The 13,180-nt window shown below is 36.6% G+C and overlaps 1 protein-coding gene across 1 annotated transcript; it reads right to left on the bottom strand.

Annotated features, from left to right (window-relative positions):
• Positions 1 to 5,136: 5,136 nt before the first annotated feature.
• On the bottom strand, positions 5,137 to 12,283 carry LOC113047237 (glial fibrillary acidic protein-like). Its single transcript, XM_026208575.1, has 9 exons — positions 11,762 to 12,283; positions 9,078 to 9,138; positions 8,898 to 8,993; positions 8,544 to 8,705; positions 8,299 to 8,424; positions 7,976 to 8,196; positions 7,846 to 7,889; positions 7,631 to 7,716; positions 5,137 to 6,220 (listed from the first exon to the last, which is right to left on the bottom strand). The coding sequence occupies exons 1-9, from the start codon at positions 12,256 to 12,258 to the stop codon at positions 6,179 to 6,181; spliced, it is 1,335 nt and encodes a 444-aa protein (XP_026064360.1). The 5' UTR covers positions 12,259 to 12,283; the 3' UTR covers positions 5,137 to 6,178.
• Positions 12,284 to 13,180: the final 897 nt, after the last annotated feature.

Genomic DNA, 13,180 nt, shown 5'->3' with positions numbered 1-13,180 from the left:
TTTTTTTCAATAAATATCTACAATATGTAAATGCAAAGTTATTTTCCCGGGTAAAATCTGTTTGTTCATGCAATGCAGATTAGAGGACCGCAAATTGTCACCATTAACACCACCAATTATGAAACATCATCCATGTGAGACTTTTTAAACAAAACACTAAAACTTCCTGTCACATATTTGTGATAATTAAATCTATAATAAAGTGGCAAATAAATAAAAAGCACTGGAGCAGTTTACTGTGGTTATGGTTAGCTCCTTACAGCCACTATAGTTAATAACTTGTGTAATCAATGAGACATTTAAAAACCCCTGCTAAAACCTGTATTTACAGTTGTTTGAAAGAAACTTTGATAACATAATCTTTGTTATTTGGAAGATCCCTCAAGGGTCATATAAAGCAGATATAAACCAGGCTCTGGGATTATTATGGAGTAAAACTAGATTTAGGGTAGGCCTAGTTATGGCAAGTTTACAGATTAAAGTTTATTGTGAGAGTAAAGGATAGGGTTCATGTGCACAACATTTATCTCACATCAAATACTTCTTCCTAACTTCTTAATAGAGAGCACAAAGGTTTGTGTACAGAATAAATGTGGTTAAGTAGTAGGCTATACACAGGTAATGAAAACTGATATTGTTTTTATTTATTTATTTATTTTAACATAAAATCTATGAAAATGGCTGAATGAACAAAGCAGCTGCACAGATACAAAAACACAAGCGTCGCACACATAGGCTACAGAGAAGAATGGAAAAAGAGAAAGACAGATAGTTGTTAGCCATTTTCCTTATTAGGGATACATTAGTTGTTCCATTGCATTGCATAATCTAGATCAAAATCAGCCGGGTGGGTCCGTTGATTTGCTCTCACCTGGTGGATCAACTGCCATGCAAATCAAATCTCAGACTGTCAGGCTGCTGGCACATTACCAATGGCCCTCTCTCTGACAGTTTCGCACCGGTTTATCAATAAACAATATATTTAATATGTTATACAGTAGCATGTTCCCGGCCTATAAACGATGTTCCAAACCAAAGAATGAAAATAAAGTTCTGAAACTCACTTTGTCCGTCGAATTTCCTGATGATGTGTCCAGATAGGTGTTCTGGAGCGCGACGTGTCCCCGGCGTACAGGCATTTTCACGCGTGGACAGGTTCAAGAGCCCTCTTATTCCGGGTTTCTCTCTTATTCAAGGACCGGCGAGCAAGACAAACGAACACAATCTAAAAGTCGAACGCATTGTGAAGGAAACAAGTGTTTTATAGACCAAGATTTAAACAAAAAATGACACCGAGAACGCTAGTAGGATCCTCAAGAAAGTGAAAAGTCGCCGAGTTGAATGCAAATGAAAGAAAGAGCGTTTGATATGGACGCAAAAGTCTTGCGGTTTTGAGACTCGAAACTCTCGCGCCGTCAGATGAAATGATAACGCACTGACGTACTCACTGAAATCAGTCGTAACATATTCTGAAACAAAAATAGAAGAACAACCAAAGACGCCCGACACCTCAGAGGCAGCGTGCGGCTCGGCTGATGAAGCTCATTGTGAGTAGGCTAATGGTACGTTGCGCGTTCACATGGGGAGGCAGGGACACCAGCTGTCACTTTTTGACAGAAGACAGATGCGCGCTCATGCTCTCTCTCTCTCTCTCTCTCTCTCTCTCTCTCTCTCTCTCTCTCTCTCTCTCGTTTATCGCTCTGAAAGGTATGTCATAGTGGGATACAGTCCACAAACGAGCACAAACATTTCCACTAAACAGAAGTAGAGTAGGCAGCCTTTTATTGTCGTCGTAGCATTTATATTTAAGGTATTTTTAAAGGTATTCAGAAAACAATCATAAGGGTCAGTTTTTTTTTTTAAATCTGAAAGCTGAATAAAAAAGCTTTCAAATGACGTATGGTTGTTAGGATAGGACAGTATTTGACTATTAACTATTTGAAAAATCTGGAATCTGAAAAAAAATTACCTTTAAATTTTTCCAAATTAAGTTCTTAGCCATGCATCAAAAATTACGTTTTAATATATTTACAGTAAGAAATGTACAATATGTCTTTATTGGAACATGATATTTACCAAATATTGTAGTGTTTTTTTGCATAAAATAAAAATCAATAATTTTGAATCATACAATGTATATTGTTGGCAATATTGCTACACGTCTACCTATGACTGGTTTTACATTTACATTACATTTACATTTATTCATTTAGCAGACGCTTTTATCCAAAGGTTTTATAGTCCAGGGTTGCATATATACAGCCACTTTGAAAATATAAAGTTCTGCATTCTGTACACATTATGAGTGGTTTGAGATTCAAAATGATTGCATTCCATATATTTTCTGGTTAAAACTTTTGTTTTATAAATAAAAAGGACCAAAATACACTTAAAAGCGTAAAAAAAATGGTTCAGAGAGCTCTCAGATTTGATCAATAATAACTTAATTTGTGTTTTGAAGAAGAAGAAAGGTCTTAAGGGTTTGGAAAGACTTGTGAGGGTGAGTAATTAGTGACAGAATTGTCATTTTTGGGTCAACTATCCCTTTAAGAAATTGTTGAAGGAAAACCATTCCAAAAAACTTACTGGCAATGATATTAGGCACAATATCAAATGGGTCCAGTAAGTAGATATAGTGGAAAACATAAAGTGAGCCTTAAAGTGAGATAAAAGAAAATTCAAGAGGTTCAAAGATAAAATCCGAACAGATAACATTGGCCAACACCTCCCATTTCTGGAAAGACAACTAGGCCTATAAGTGGAAAGAATTCAAATAACATACAATACATAATTTGCAATGGATTTCTATAGTTTATAGGTATCTTTATATTTAAGGTATCTTTATAACATAATTTGTCTCGTTTTACATTCTAAACAAGCCTGCATGCATAAACACAACATGGCAAGTCATTCCACCATAAAATAAATAAATTATGGTTCTCTTTCAATCCCGTGCACACACAAAGTTAAAGAAACATTACTGTGTTATTAATCAACATCACTCAATAGTTTTATATATGGCGATAGTGTATATAATTTTTTGAAAACACAATTTTTGGTCACTCATTTTTGTGCAATAAAATTAGTTGAGCTTTATGAGCTCACTGAAGTCATATGCACCATTTAATTACTTAGCTTGGCATATGAAGTATGATAGAAACACTGCAATATAAACACTCTTCATCGGCCTAAATAACAGCGTCATCTCTCTCTCTCTCTCTCTCTGTCACCTCTCTAGTGGTTGCAGTAAGATCTCAGAATGGAAAATCCCCCGTCGGTGTCTAACCAAATGAGAACACCACTACTGAAGTGTTTTATCTGTAACACATATTTCCAGTATCCCAAAACTGATTTCTTCCTAACCATATATATACACACTGGAGAGAGCAGACTTGGAGAAAAACATATGATCTCACACACTTTATTATCCAATGAAAAATCTGTTTGCTTGTAATAACAGGTGCATTTTGACTCACATTAATTATGTTTCATAATTATTGAAATCAAATACGTCCAGTAATATTCTTACCCTCTCACCTTTCACACAAAGCTCATTTAAGTGATACTCATTTTTAAGAGGAGATAAATGCTCCACTGCTGGCAACAGCAGTCTTAAGCTGTGTGTGAATGACCCCACAGAAATGTGGTGGAGAAGTCTGACACAATGTGGCTACGGAGATTGTAATGTGGTGGCGCTGGTGGGTCAGATCCAGGTAAAATAGGAGGAGATGTTTGATTAGAGCCCAAAGAACCTCTGTGATATCTGTCCATAGCCTTCAGTGGTGCTGCTTTAACACTTCTTTAAAGTACATCAGTGAGGACAGCATGTAATTATGCCTCTCAGTTGCCCTTGTTCCAGAGTTGCTGTCCAAATGACTCATCCAATATGCCCCAATTTCTTCACATCGGACTCAACTCAAGCCAAGTTCTATCAACTCAATGCCCCCCTCTGTGAATGTCTAGCATTGCTGTGAAATGTTTTAGTGACCTCGAAGCTTGATGTTCTGAAATGACATTTTGTTTCATGAAATTTCAGCTGGAACAAAAACATTTTTTCTTCCATATTTCGCCAGGGACATGTTGTGGAAATTCATTTCTCTCAGCGTACTAGGTTTTCAATGTACACATGGGGTCTGAACCATTAAGTTCAGTTTCTGTCAGTTTTTTTAGAACAGTGGTTTTCAAAGTGTGATGAGAATCCTCCCTTTTTACATTTCTGAGTTTGTAATGTGAGAGTAAATTATAGTAATATTAACTTCTAAAGAGGTATATAGGAGACTATATCAAATAGTATTATTTCATCTTAATTTGCTCTAACAATTGTGTTTCTACAACTTTCATAAATTCTCACTTCTGCCACAAAATGTGGAACATTACGTATATCATACTGCCCTTTTTAGACTATGAATGAGTGTGTGACTTCACACAGGTCGTTATGTACGTTATGAGAGTGAGAGATTTCACTTTTGTAAACCAGATTTCAGGGTGAGAAATTTTCTTTTTTCTTTGAATTTCATTACACTTGCTCTACCTAGGAGGGATTCATTATCTTGATATCCAGGGCAAAGAAGCCTTATATAGGAGCGAACCTAGGTCTATAGTAACTTCTCTGCCCTGTCAACATACCCTGACAAAGTGTGTGTAATTCCCTCTAACCAAGCGTGGGATCCGCACCATATCAGTGACCCTGTCACACATACCTGTCACTCAAACCTTCTGCCCCCTTGACATGATTACATCACATGTGACAGGAGATCACTGTCACTTCCTATTTCGTTCAGTTTGAAGTCATTATTAGTCAGTCAGAATGCATCAGCTGCAATGCCTATGTGCTCGTGTTGAGAAGTCCTCTTTTATCCACCTTATTTTTGGCCATTTGTAACTTGAATGTGCTTCCTGTGATATCTGCTTTTGACTTATTTTTAGCTATACAAAAACATTTATGTTTCTTCATTATTGTAAACTTCATTACTGTAACAGTGGTTTGTAGCACAAAAAGTTTTACTGCATTTTACTATTCTTTTAATTGTCATCCATGTAATCGGACATCTGGCACTTTCACAGAAAACATCTTACTTCCAAATTGCAAAATAAAGTTGATAAGCTCATACAGTAAACAGAACACACACTACCAAATCAAATTATTTTTTTATTAGTATCAATATTCTAATAATTGAATATTCTATATGATTCAATATTCATTTTTAGTCACATTAGCCAAATTGCAGCTACATTTTGCATGCAAAAATGTCTACATTCAATAGTTTGGAGAAGGATGAGGGTCACAAAGAAGTCAGTTTCAAACCAAGCAGCTTCCTGCTGGTCAGCGCAGTGAATTCATGTTGCAAACTTGAACATGAGCGCAATCTGCATGGGAAACTCCAGAACACACAAATTCCCAAATTACTGGAATTCGGCAAAATGTCATTGATTAATGAAAATTAAGACTGCACCTTAAGATAATATGTGAGATGTTTACTAAATGAGTTCAGTGTTTTTTGTTGATTAAAATGTACTATTAATATGTTTTCTACAGGTCAATTAACAATCAACAAGCATTTTAAATCATTTTAACCTGGGTCCATATGATTTAGTTAGCTTCTGTGTAAAAACATTGTATTTGCGCATTGAAAGAGAAAAATGTGGGGTAAAATGTTCATATAGCACCTTCATTCCTTTAAAACCCTCAGAAAGACTTTTCTGTTAGAGTTTTCTTTCTGCCATACATTAACACTGACCATTTAGATTCAAAACCTTCCAATCCTGCTCTTCTTCATCTAGTAAGACTGCAATACATTGCATTCTCTACAGTTTGTGCTTGACAAAAAACTATATTCCCCGTGCACCCGCTCTGACCGCTAGCTACATCTTGTTCTACTTTCTACTTTCATTTGTCCAACCTTGATTCTTTATGGCACAATCGGCGATAAACTAGTCTAATATCATGTAAAGACTCGTTGCCACAAATAAAGACAGATAAAGAGAGAATCCCAGGGAGAGAAAGACATCAAAACGCAGTTGCTTCTTGCTTATAGTGGCTAATTTAACTGAATATAGTTCCCAGAAACTATATAGACTAGCAGAGAATAAGCAGGGCAAGAAATCAGGTTTAATCACAGCATCCAGAAGCATTAGTGATGAACTCTTCAGCTGCATCCAGTCCAGTGTCTGAGAGTGATTACGGCAGATCCTTTCTCTCCGTGGTGGACTCCTTAATGATCTTTGAAAGAAAGATTGCGTAGGTTAGATAGCATAGGTTCATTGTTCAAACAATGAACAAATTAAAAGATAAATAAACAAATCTGTAATGCAGAGATGCCCAAGGCTATAGATGGCTAAGTATAAATCAGTTAATGACCTTTCATTCGGCCTGGCATGCCATAGACCTCTGGGAAAGCATATTTCTAATTCATCTTTTTTTTTTTGCATTGCATTGAAATTTATGGAATCTAAGTCAAATTGGTTTGAAAAAATGATAACGCTTTACAAAATTTGCTAGCTTTAGTTAACTGCGGTAGTTAAAGGGACAAATTTTGTCACTAATTACGCACCCTCATGCCGTTCCAAACCTGTAAGACATTCGTTCATCTTCGGAACACAAATGAAGATATTTTTCGATGAAATCCGAGAGCTTTCTGACTCTGCATAGACAGCAACTGATACGTTCAAGGCCCAGAAAGGTAGTAAGGACATTATTAAAATAGTTCATGCCATCAGTGGTTCAACTGTAATTTTATGAAGCTACAAGAATACTTTTGGTGCCCAAAGAAAACAAAATTCGGACTTTATTCAACAATCTTTTCTCTGTCAATGGATGTGTGGTCACTAGAGTACACAGCACATCTATGGAGGGTCAGAAAGCTCATGGATTTTATCAAAAATATCTTAATTTGTGTTCCAAAGATGAGCAAACGTCTTATGTGTTTTGAATGACATGAGGATAAGTAATTAATAACAGAACTTTCATTTTGGGGTGAACTATCCCTTTAACATAAACAAAAAAATACATCTAAACCATGTGTTAATCTTAGTTAATGTTAATTTCAACATATACAAATACAGTATTGAAAATGAATGTTATTATTAATTTTATTTAATGGACTAACAGGAACTAGCAATGAATAGATTTTATTTAATATTTTTACTAAATACCATTAATGGGACCTTATTGTAAAGTGTTACTAAAATAATGCAGTTTGGGATGTAACTTTTGGCCCATGGTTTTCAATCAAGTTTGATTTTTGGGCACTTCTGCTTTAATGCAATTTAATTTAAATTAATGAAAAAATAGATAATTTAATTATTTTGTGAGATAGTTGGAAAAGAAAATGTTGTCATCAGCTGATGACGAAGTAGATGTCTATTCATGTAAACTGGGTGTCAATTATTATTATTATTATTAATATAATTAGTATTATTATTATTATTATTTTATATATATATATATATATATATATATATATATATATATATATATATATATATATATATATATATATATATATATATATATATATATATATATATATATATATATATATATATATATATATATATATATATATATATATTCTTTTTTTTTTTTTTTTTTTTTTTTAAAGGTTGATGAAGAGCGCCTCCTAGTGTTTACCTCTCCATCACGAGTCTCAACGGTTCGCACAACTATGCTCCTCTTCACATGCGCCTCAGGAGTCAGCTTAGTGTCCAAGCTGGTGTCTAACAAAACACACACACACACACACAGAGAGAGAGAGAGAGAGAGAGAGAGAGAGAGAGAGAGAGGGATTATTAAATAGAGACATTTAATCCAAGCAGAAATCAACAAATGGATGAAGAATCACTCACCTCTAAACTGTAAGTTGGTGAAGTTCTGCACCGGAACAGTGATTCTAGAAGAGGTGGAAGATATTCAATTAATAATATCTGAACAAAAATACTCAAATTATTATGGTTGATGCCATTTCTCTCCTCTCACCTGCTTTCCTCTCCTTCGAGCAGCTTCCTGTAGGTGGCAATTTCAATATCCAGGGCCAGTTTGACATTGAGCAGATCCTGGTACTCCTGCAAGTGTCTGGCCATCTCCTCCTTCAGCATCTGGATCTCATCCTCCAGACGGGCCACAGTGTCCTGGTAACCGGCCGTCTCTATGGCAAAACGCTCCTCCATCTCTCGCAGCTGGCGCTCCAGGGACTCGTTCTTAAAGACAGTGTGAGACGCTTGAAATGGTTTTGAGAGGAGGATGACTTTGCTGTCAAGTACGGTAAATTTGCCGTGATGACGAGTTTAGTGAATACTTACAGATCCACGAAGAGATTCCAGGTCACAGGTCAGGCCCTGAATCTGCCGACGATACTCGTTGGCCTCCTGCTTAGCTTGTCTCAGAGCCTCTGCGTTACGGCCCGCTGCATCAGTCAGATCAGCAAACTAATTATTAAAAAAATATGTTATTATATTATATTAAAAAAAACTATTTTGCACTTCAAATCTTCTAATATAGCAAATCCACTAAAGAGAATGCATGTGTGTGTGTGTGTTTCTGTAACCTTCGAGCGATACCACTCCTCAGTCTCCTGCATATTGGAGGTGGCCATGGCCTCAAACTGAGCTCTGATCTCCTTCAGGGCAGTGGTTAGGTCTGGCTTAGACACATCCAGATCCACATGAACCTGCTGGGCGATCAGTTGCTCCTGCAGCTGCCTCATCTCCTACAGCGAACAAGGAAGAAGGGTGAACGAGAGAGAGAAGTTTACAGGTGAATATAATGGTGTCTGATTTAATCTGATCGAATGATCAGGTTAAATGAACAGATTTGATGCCAGTTGGGAGTAAAATGAAAGGAGACATGGATGAGGTGAACAGATGGAGGTGGTGTGGAGAGAGTGGGGGGGAGAGCACACCTCCTCATGGACCTTCCTCAGGAAACTGATCTCATCCTGCAGAGCATCAATCTTCCTCTCCAGCTGTACGCGGTTCAGAGCTGCTTCATCCACATCCTGGAATCAAAAGTGAAATTCATGACAGCGGTATGAGAACTTATTCATGATCCATGAATGAGTCGGGAATGGAGTGCTCCTCACTTGTCTGAAGGTGTTGAGGTTGTTTTCTGCTTCTTGCCGTAGGGCATTTTCTTCTTGAAGTCTGGAGGACAGATAAGAAAACATTTCTAAAAAGAAGGATTCAACCCTGATTTTCTAGTAGTCCACATATTCAAGATTTGTGGGACCCAAACAACTCCCAAAGTATTTCCCCTCTTGAAAATGTATTTAGGAAGTCATAATCCTTTGTGTGTGTGTGTTTTGTTTTGAAGCATTCGTAACACACACACACACACACACGCATACACACACACATATATATATATATATATATATATATATATATATATATATATATATATATATATATATATATATATATATATATATATACATACATACACACACACAAACACACACTATAGTTTAACTGTTTGTATTACTTTTTGATAGAAATGTATATTATTTTTTATTCTGCAAGGATGTTAAATTTATCAAAAGTGTCGGTACTTTTATATTATTGAGTTGCAAAAAGAGGAACATTTCCAGTAAATTATTTCAGAAACATTTCAGAAATTTTGGAAACGCTCCAGGAACTGTCTGGAAATTTACCAGAAATGATCCACCCCTTTGCAACCCTATTTCTGAAGGATCATGTGACACTGAAGACTGCAGTAATGATGCTGAACCTTCTTTTTTAATGCTGAATACTTTTTCATCACAGGAATACATTACATTAAATGTATTAACATGTTATTATCATTTAACATCAGTATTTCAGTATTTTTACTTTTATAATTTTTGATTGAATAACTGTATTTATATCATACATATAAATATTTATATTTATACAGGTAGGACATGTCTATAGTGGTTATAGTCCTGACTCCCCATAATCCCCATAATTTCCAAATACATGATCTGTGAATTTCCCCTGCCCTCAAAGTGTATCATAAATAGTAATTTATGATAAATTGGGTTTGACAGTCATAATGAAAGGCTCACAGTGGAGGTGACCCATGATATTGAGATGAGACCTGCATCAGGGATCTGGATAGGGTTCAGTGGACCCTCACACACACACACACACACACACACACTGCAGCTACTGCTCTTTGCCACGGTGTGGAGTAGATGCACTGCCTTTCATTCACACCCTTCTAAACTGAGAAACTACACCTAATAGACATCAATATCAGCCATTCAAAACAAACAGTGTCTAGTTTGAGCCTGCAAATGTACATCAAAAATAATAACTTTGAATTTGGATTCACAGCTTAGTCCTAATGCAACTCTACTTTTTATTACTGACTTGGCTTTCATGGCTTCTATTTCACAAAATATTAATACTGTTTCAACAGGGAAATAAATAGAAAGTGTAGTGATACAAAATAAAAAGATGCATTTTCCCGCAGTTTTGTTTGAAGAGACTCTTATAAATGTTTTAGCTTTGTATCTTGAATACAATTTGCTCTCTGAATGATCTGGTATGGGAAACACGGCAGTTGCTACTGATTCCAGTCTATGTAAAGGTATGCAGGTTCGGAATTAGGCTAAAATTGTGGTTCTTCTCTAACAAAAGGACATCTGAACTGGGAGGGTTCAGCCTTTGTGGAAGCTGTACACTGAGGTATTGTGCCCCTCCCTGCCCCCATAACCCTCCGAGAATCAAAAGAGAGGCAGCATGGGATCAAGTGAGAGTAAGAATAGGGGAGCCTCTCATTGAAAACAGAGTTGGGGTGCTATGAATTCACATAGTAACACTGAAGTTGTACCAATAATGCTGATGTGGAAAAATGCCAGAGGTGTTGCAGTTCTTAAGAGGTTCTTACCCATATAAAAACTGTTTCTTAAGGGGCAGGAAGGCATACCTTTAGTGTGACATTAATCTCCTGTTGCTCTTAGCATTGTTCTAGTTGGTGTGTTCTGGAATGTATAAGATACTTCGCCCCCAGCCAGGCACATCTACTCAAACACAAGTCCACACTTTTGTACGCTGTATTTCACTTTGACACGTTGTTTATAGTGATTCTAACTTTGTGTTGCCAGTTGTCATGACACCAATAAACCAAGATGGTTTTGGTTTCTCACTGGGTTCCTTTTCATTTTTGAAAGTGAACTGATAAATTATTTCATTGGTTGAATGCAGTGCAAGTCACTTTAAATAGACATGTCTGCCAATTCTATAAATGTAAATGTAAAGTCAGCAGAAGTTACTTTATTCTTCTTGTGCAGACTAAAATAAAAACAAAAATTGCAAAAACTATATGCAAAACAAATTCAATGCATTTGTACCATGTTTAAATTCACAAATATTTAATGAACTTAGTTATAAAATAGACCTATATTACTTTATCTTAATTTTTTCATCTTATATTCTATCCTTATAATTAAAAAATATCTGCGAGATACGTTCAAAACATTTTGTGAAAAAATATAAATCTATAATCTTACATTCTACAATTTTTATATTATATATTATATAACCTTTGAAGTGCCGCGAACCTGAACACTAGTCTGAAACATGTTTTAGACAAAAAGATGCAAGATTCAATCTTATTATTATATTATATTATATTATATTATATTATATTATATTATATTATATTATATTATGCTTTTTAATGAATTATTTATTTTGTAATTTAATTAATTTAAAATTTCATTTCCACCTGGCTCAAAACTCTGGGAGGGCACTTTAAAGTGGCACACAGATCTGTCCTTACCTCTGTTTAAGAGTGGCCAGGTCTGAGGCCAGGTTGTCTCTTTCTATCTCCAGTCTGGCTTTACCAGCGTTGAGGCCGTCCACCTGCCTGCGGAGCTCCCTCAGCTCCTCCTGGTAGATGTCCCCCAGACGGCTGGGCTCCTTCCCCCTCAGCTGGTTCAGTTCTGCCACCAGCATCTTGTTCTGCTGCTCCAGGAAGCGCACTTTCTCGATGTAGCTGGCGAAGCGGTCGTTCAGCCCCATCATCTCCACCTTCTCATTGGTGCGCGTCTCCCGGTACTGGGCCTTCAGCAGGGAGTCCGCAGAGAAGTCCAGCCGCTCCCCGCCCAGAGACAGGCGCGAGGTGGACAGGGTGATGGGGCTGGAGGTCAGGTGGCGCGGGCTGCTGTGGAGGGACAGGCGGCCTGTGCTGTGGCGGCTGGTGACCCCCACGGACGGGGAGCCGCCCGAAGTCCCGAAACGCTTTCGGTAGGATGAGAAAGCTCGCTGGGGCTCCATGCCAGAGGAAAATGAGATCTAGTGTGGGTGAACTTTGGGTTTTTATAGAGAAGGCGGGGGAGAGAGAGGGGGTCCAATGGGGAGGGCAAAGGCCAGGGGGTGTGTATGTGAGCCCAGAATTGTTTGTGCTAGTCCACCAGTCTCCTGACTGCCTCTTTTTACTCTATTCTGTCTGTGTCTCTGGTGTGGGGTGCACACAGTCAGTCAGAGAAAATCCTATTCATGCCACTGCTGGATCACATACACACAGAGACAGACTGTAATGGCACTGATATCTGACAGCCCTGTCTCACCCCATGAAAAAGTGCTGCTTTCTACCTTTTTAAAGTTAATTTGGAGTTCCTCTGCTACTTGGTCAGAGTTTTTCCTGTCGTTCCAAGAGGGATTTTAATGATGTGAGGGAACAGTGGGGTGATTACGTAACTCTTCGTTATAAAAGGAGTCTGCTGCTCTCTTTTGTGCTGATCTGGGAACATCACACATGCTTTTCAGCACCACTGATTCATATCTGTTTACCAGAAAAATCAAGTAACCAGAGGATCGGACTCATTTATCTTTATACAACTTACTCTGGTTAACTACTAAAGGAATAGTTCACTCAAAATGAATTTTAAGTCATCATTTAATCACCTTGATGTCACAAAAAAGTAGATAGTTTGAAAAATGCCTGAGTTGCTCAAAAAAATAAAAGCACTCAAAGTCAGTGTCGTTTTGTTAAATAAAACTATTAAAAATCATTCTTGTAAATTGAAATAAGATTATAAAATATTTTATTATATAATATATATAAATATATATATATATATATATATATATATATATATATATATATATATATATATATATATATATATATATATATATATATATATATATATTTAAATATGTATACAAATGTTTAAGTAAAACTGAAATAAAAATG

The sequence above is a fragment of the Carassius auratus genome, chromosome 28 (genome assembly GCF_003368295.1).
Source record: "Carassius auratus strain Wakin chromosome 28, ASM336829v1, whole genome shotgun sequence".
Lineage (NCBI taxonomy): Eukaryota > Metazoa > Chordata > Actinopteri > Cypriniformes > Cyprinidae > Carassius > Carassius auratus.
This window is presented reverse-complemented; position numbering and strand designations above follow the sequence as displayed.

Coding starts and splice junctions, on each gene's coding strand:
- LOC113047237 (XM_026208575.1), bottom strand. CDS start 12,258: ATGGAGCCCCAGCGAGCTTTCTCATCCTACCGAAAGCGTTTCGGGACT. Junction 7,890..7,975: donor CTCGAAGGAGAGGAAAGCAG/GTGAGAGGAGAG, acceptor CACCTCTTCTAG/AATCACTGTTCCGGTGCAGA. Junction 7,717..7,845: donor CACCAACTTACAGTTTAGAG/GTGAGTGATTCT, acceptor GTGTTTTGTTAG/ACACCAGCTTGGACACTAAG.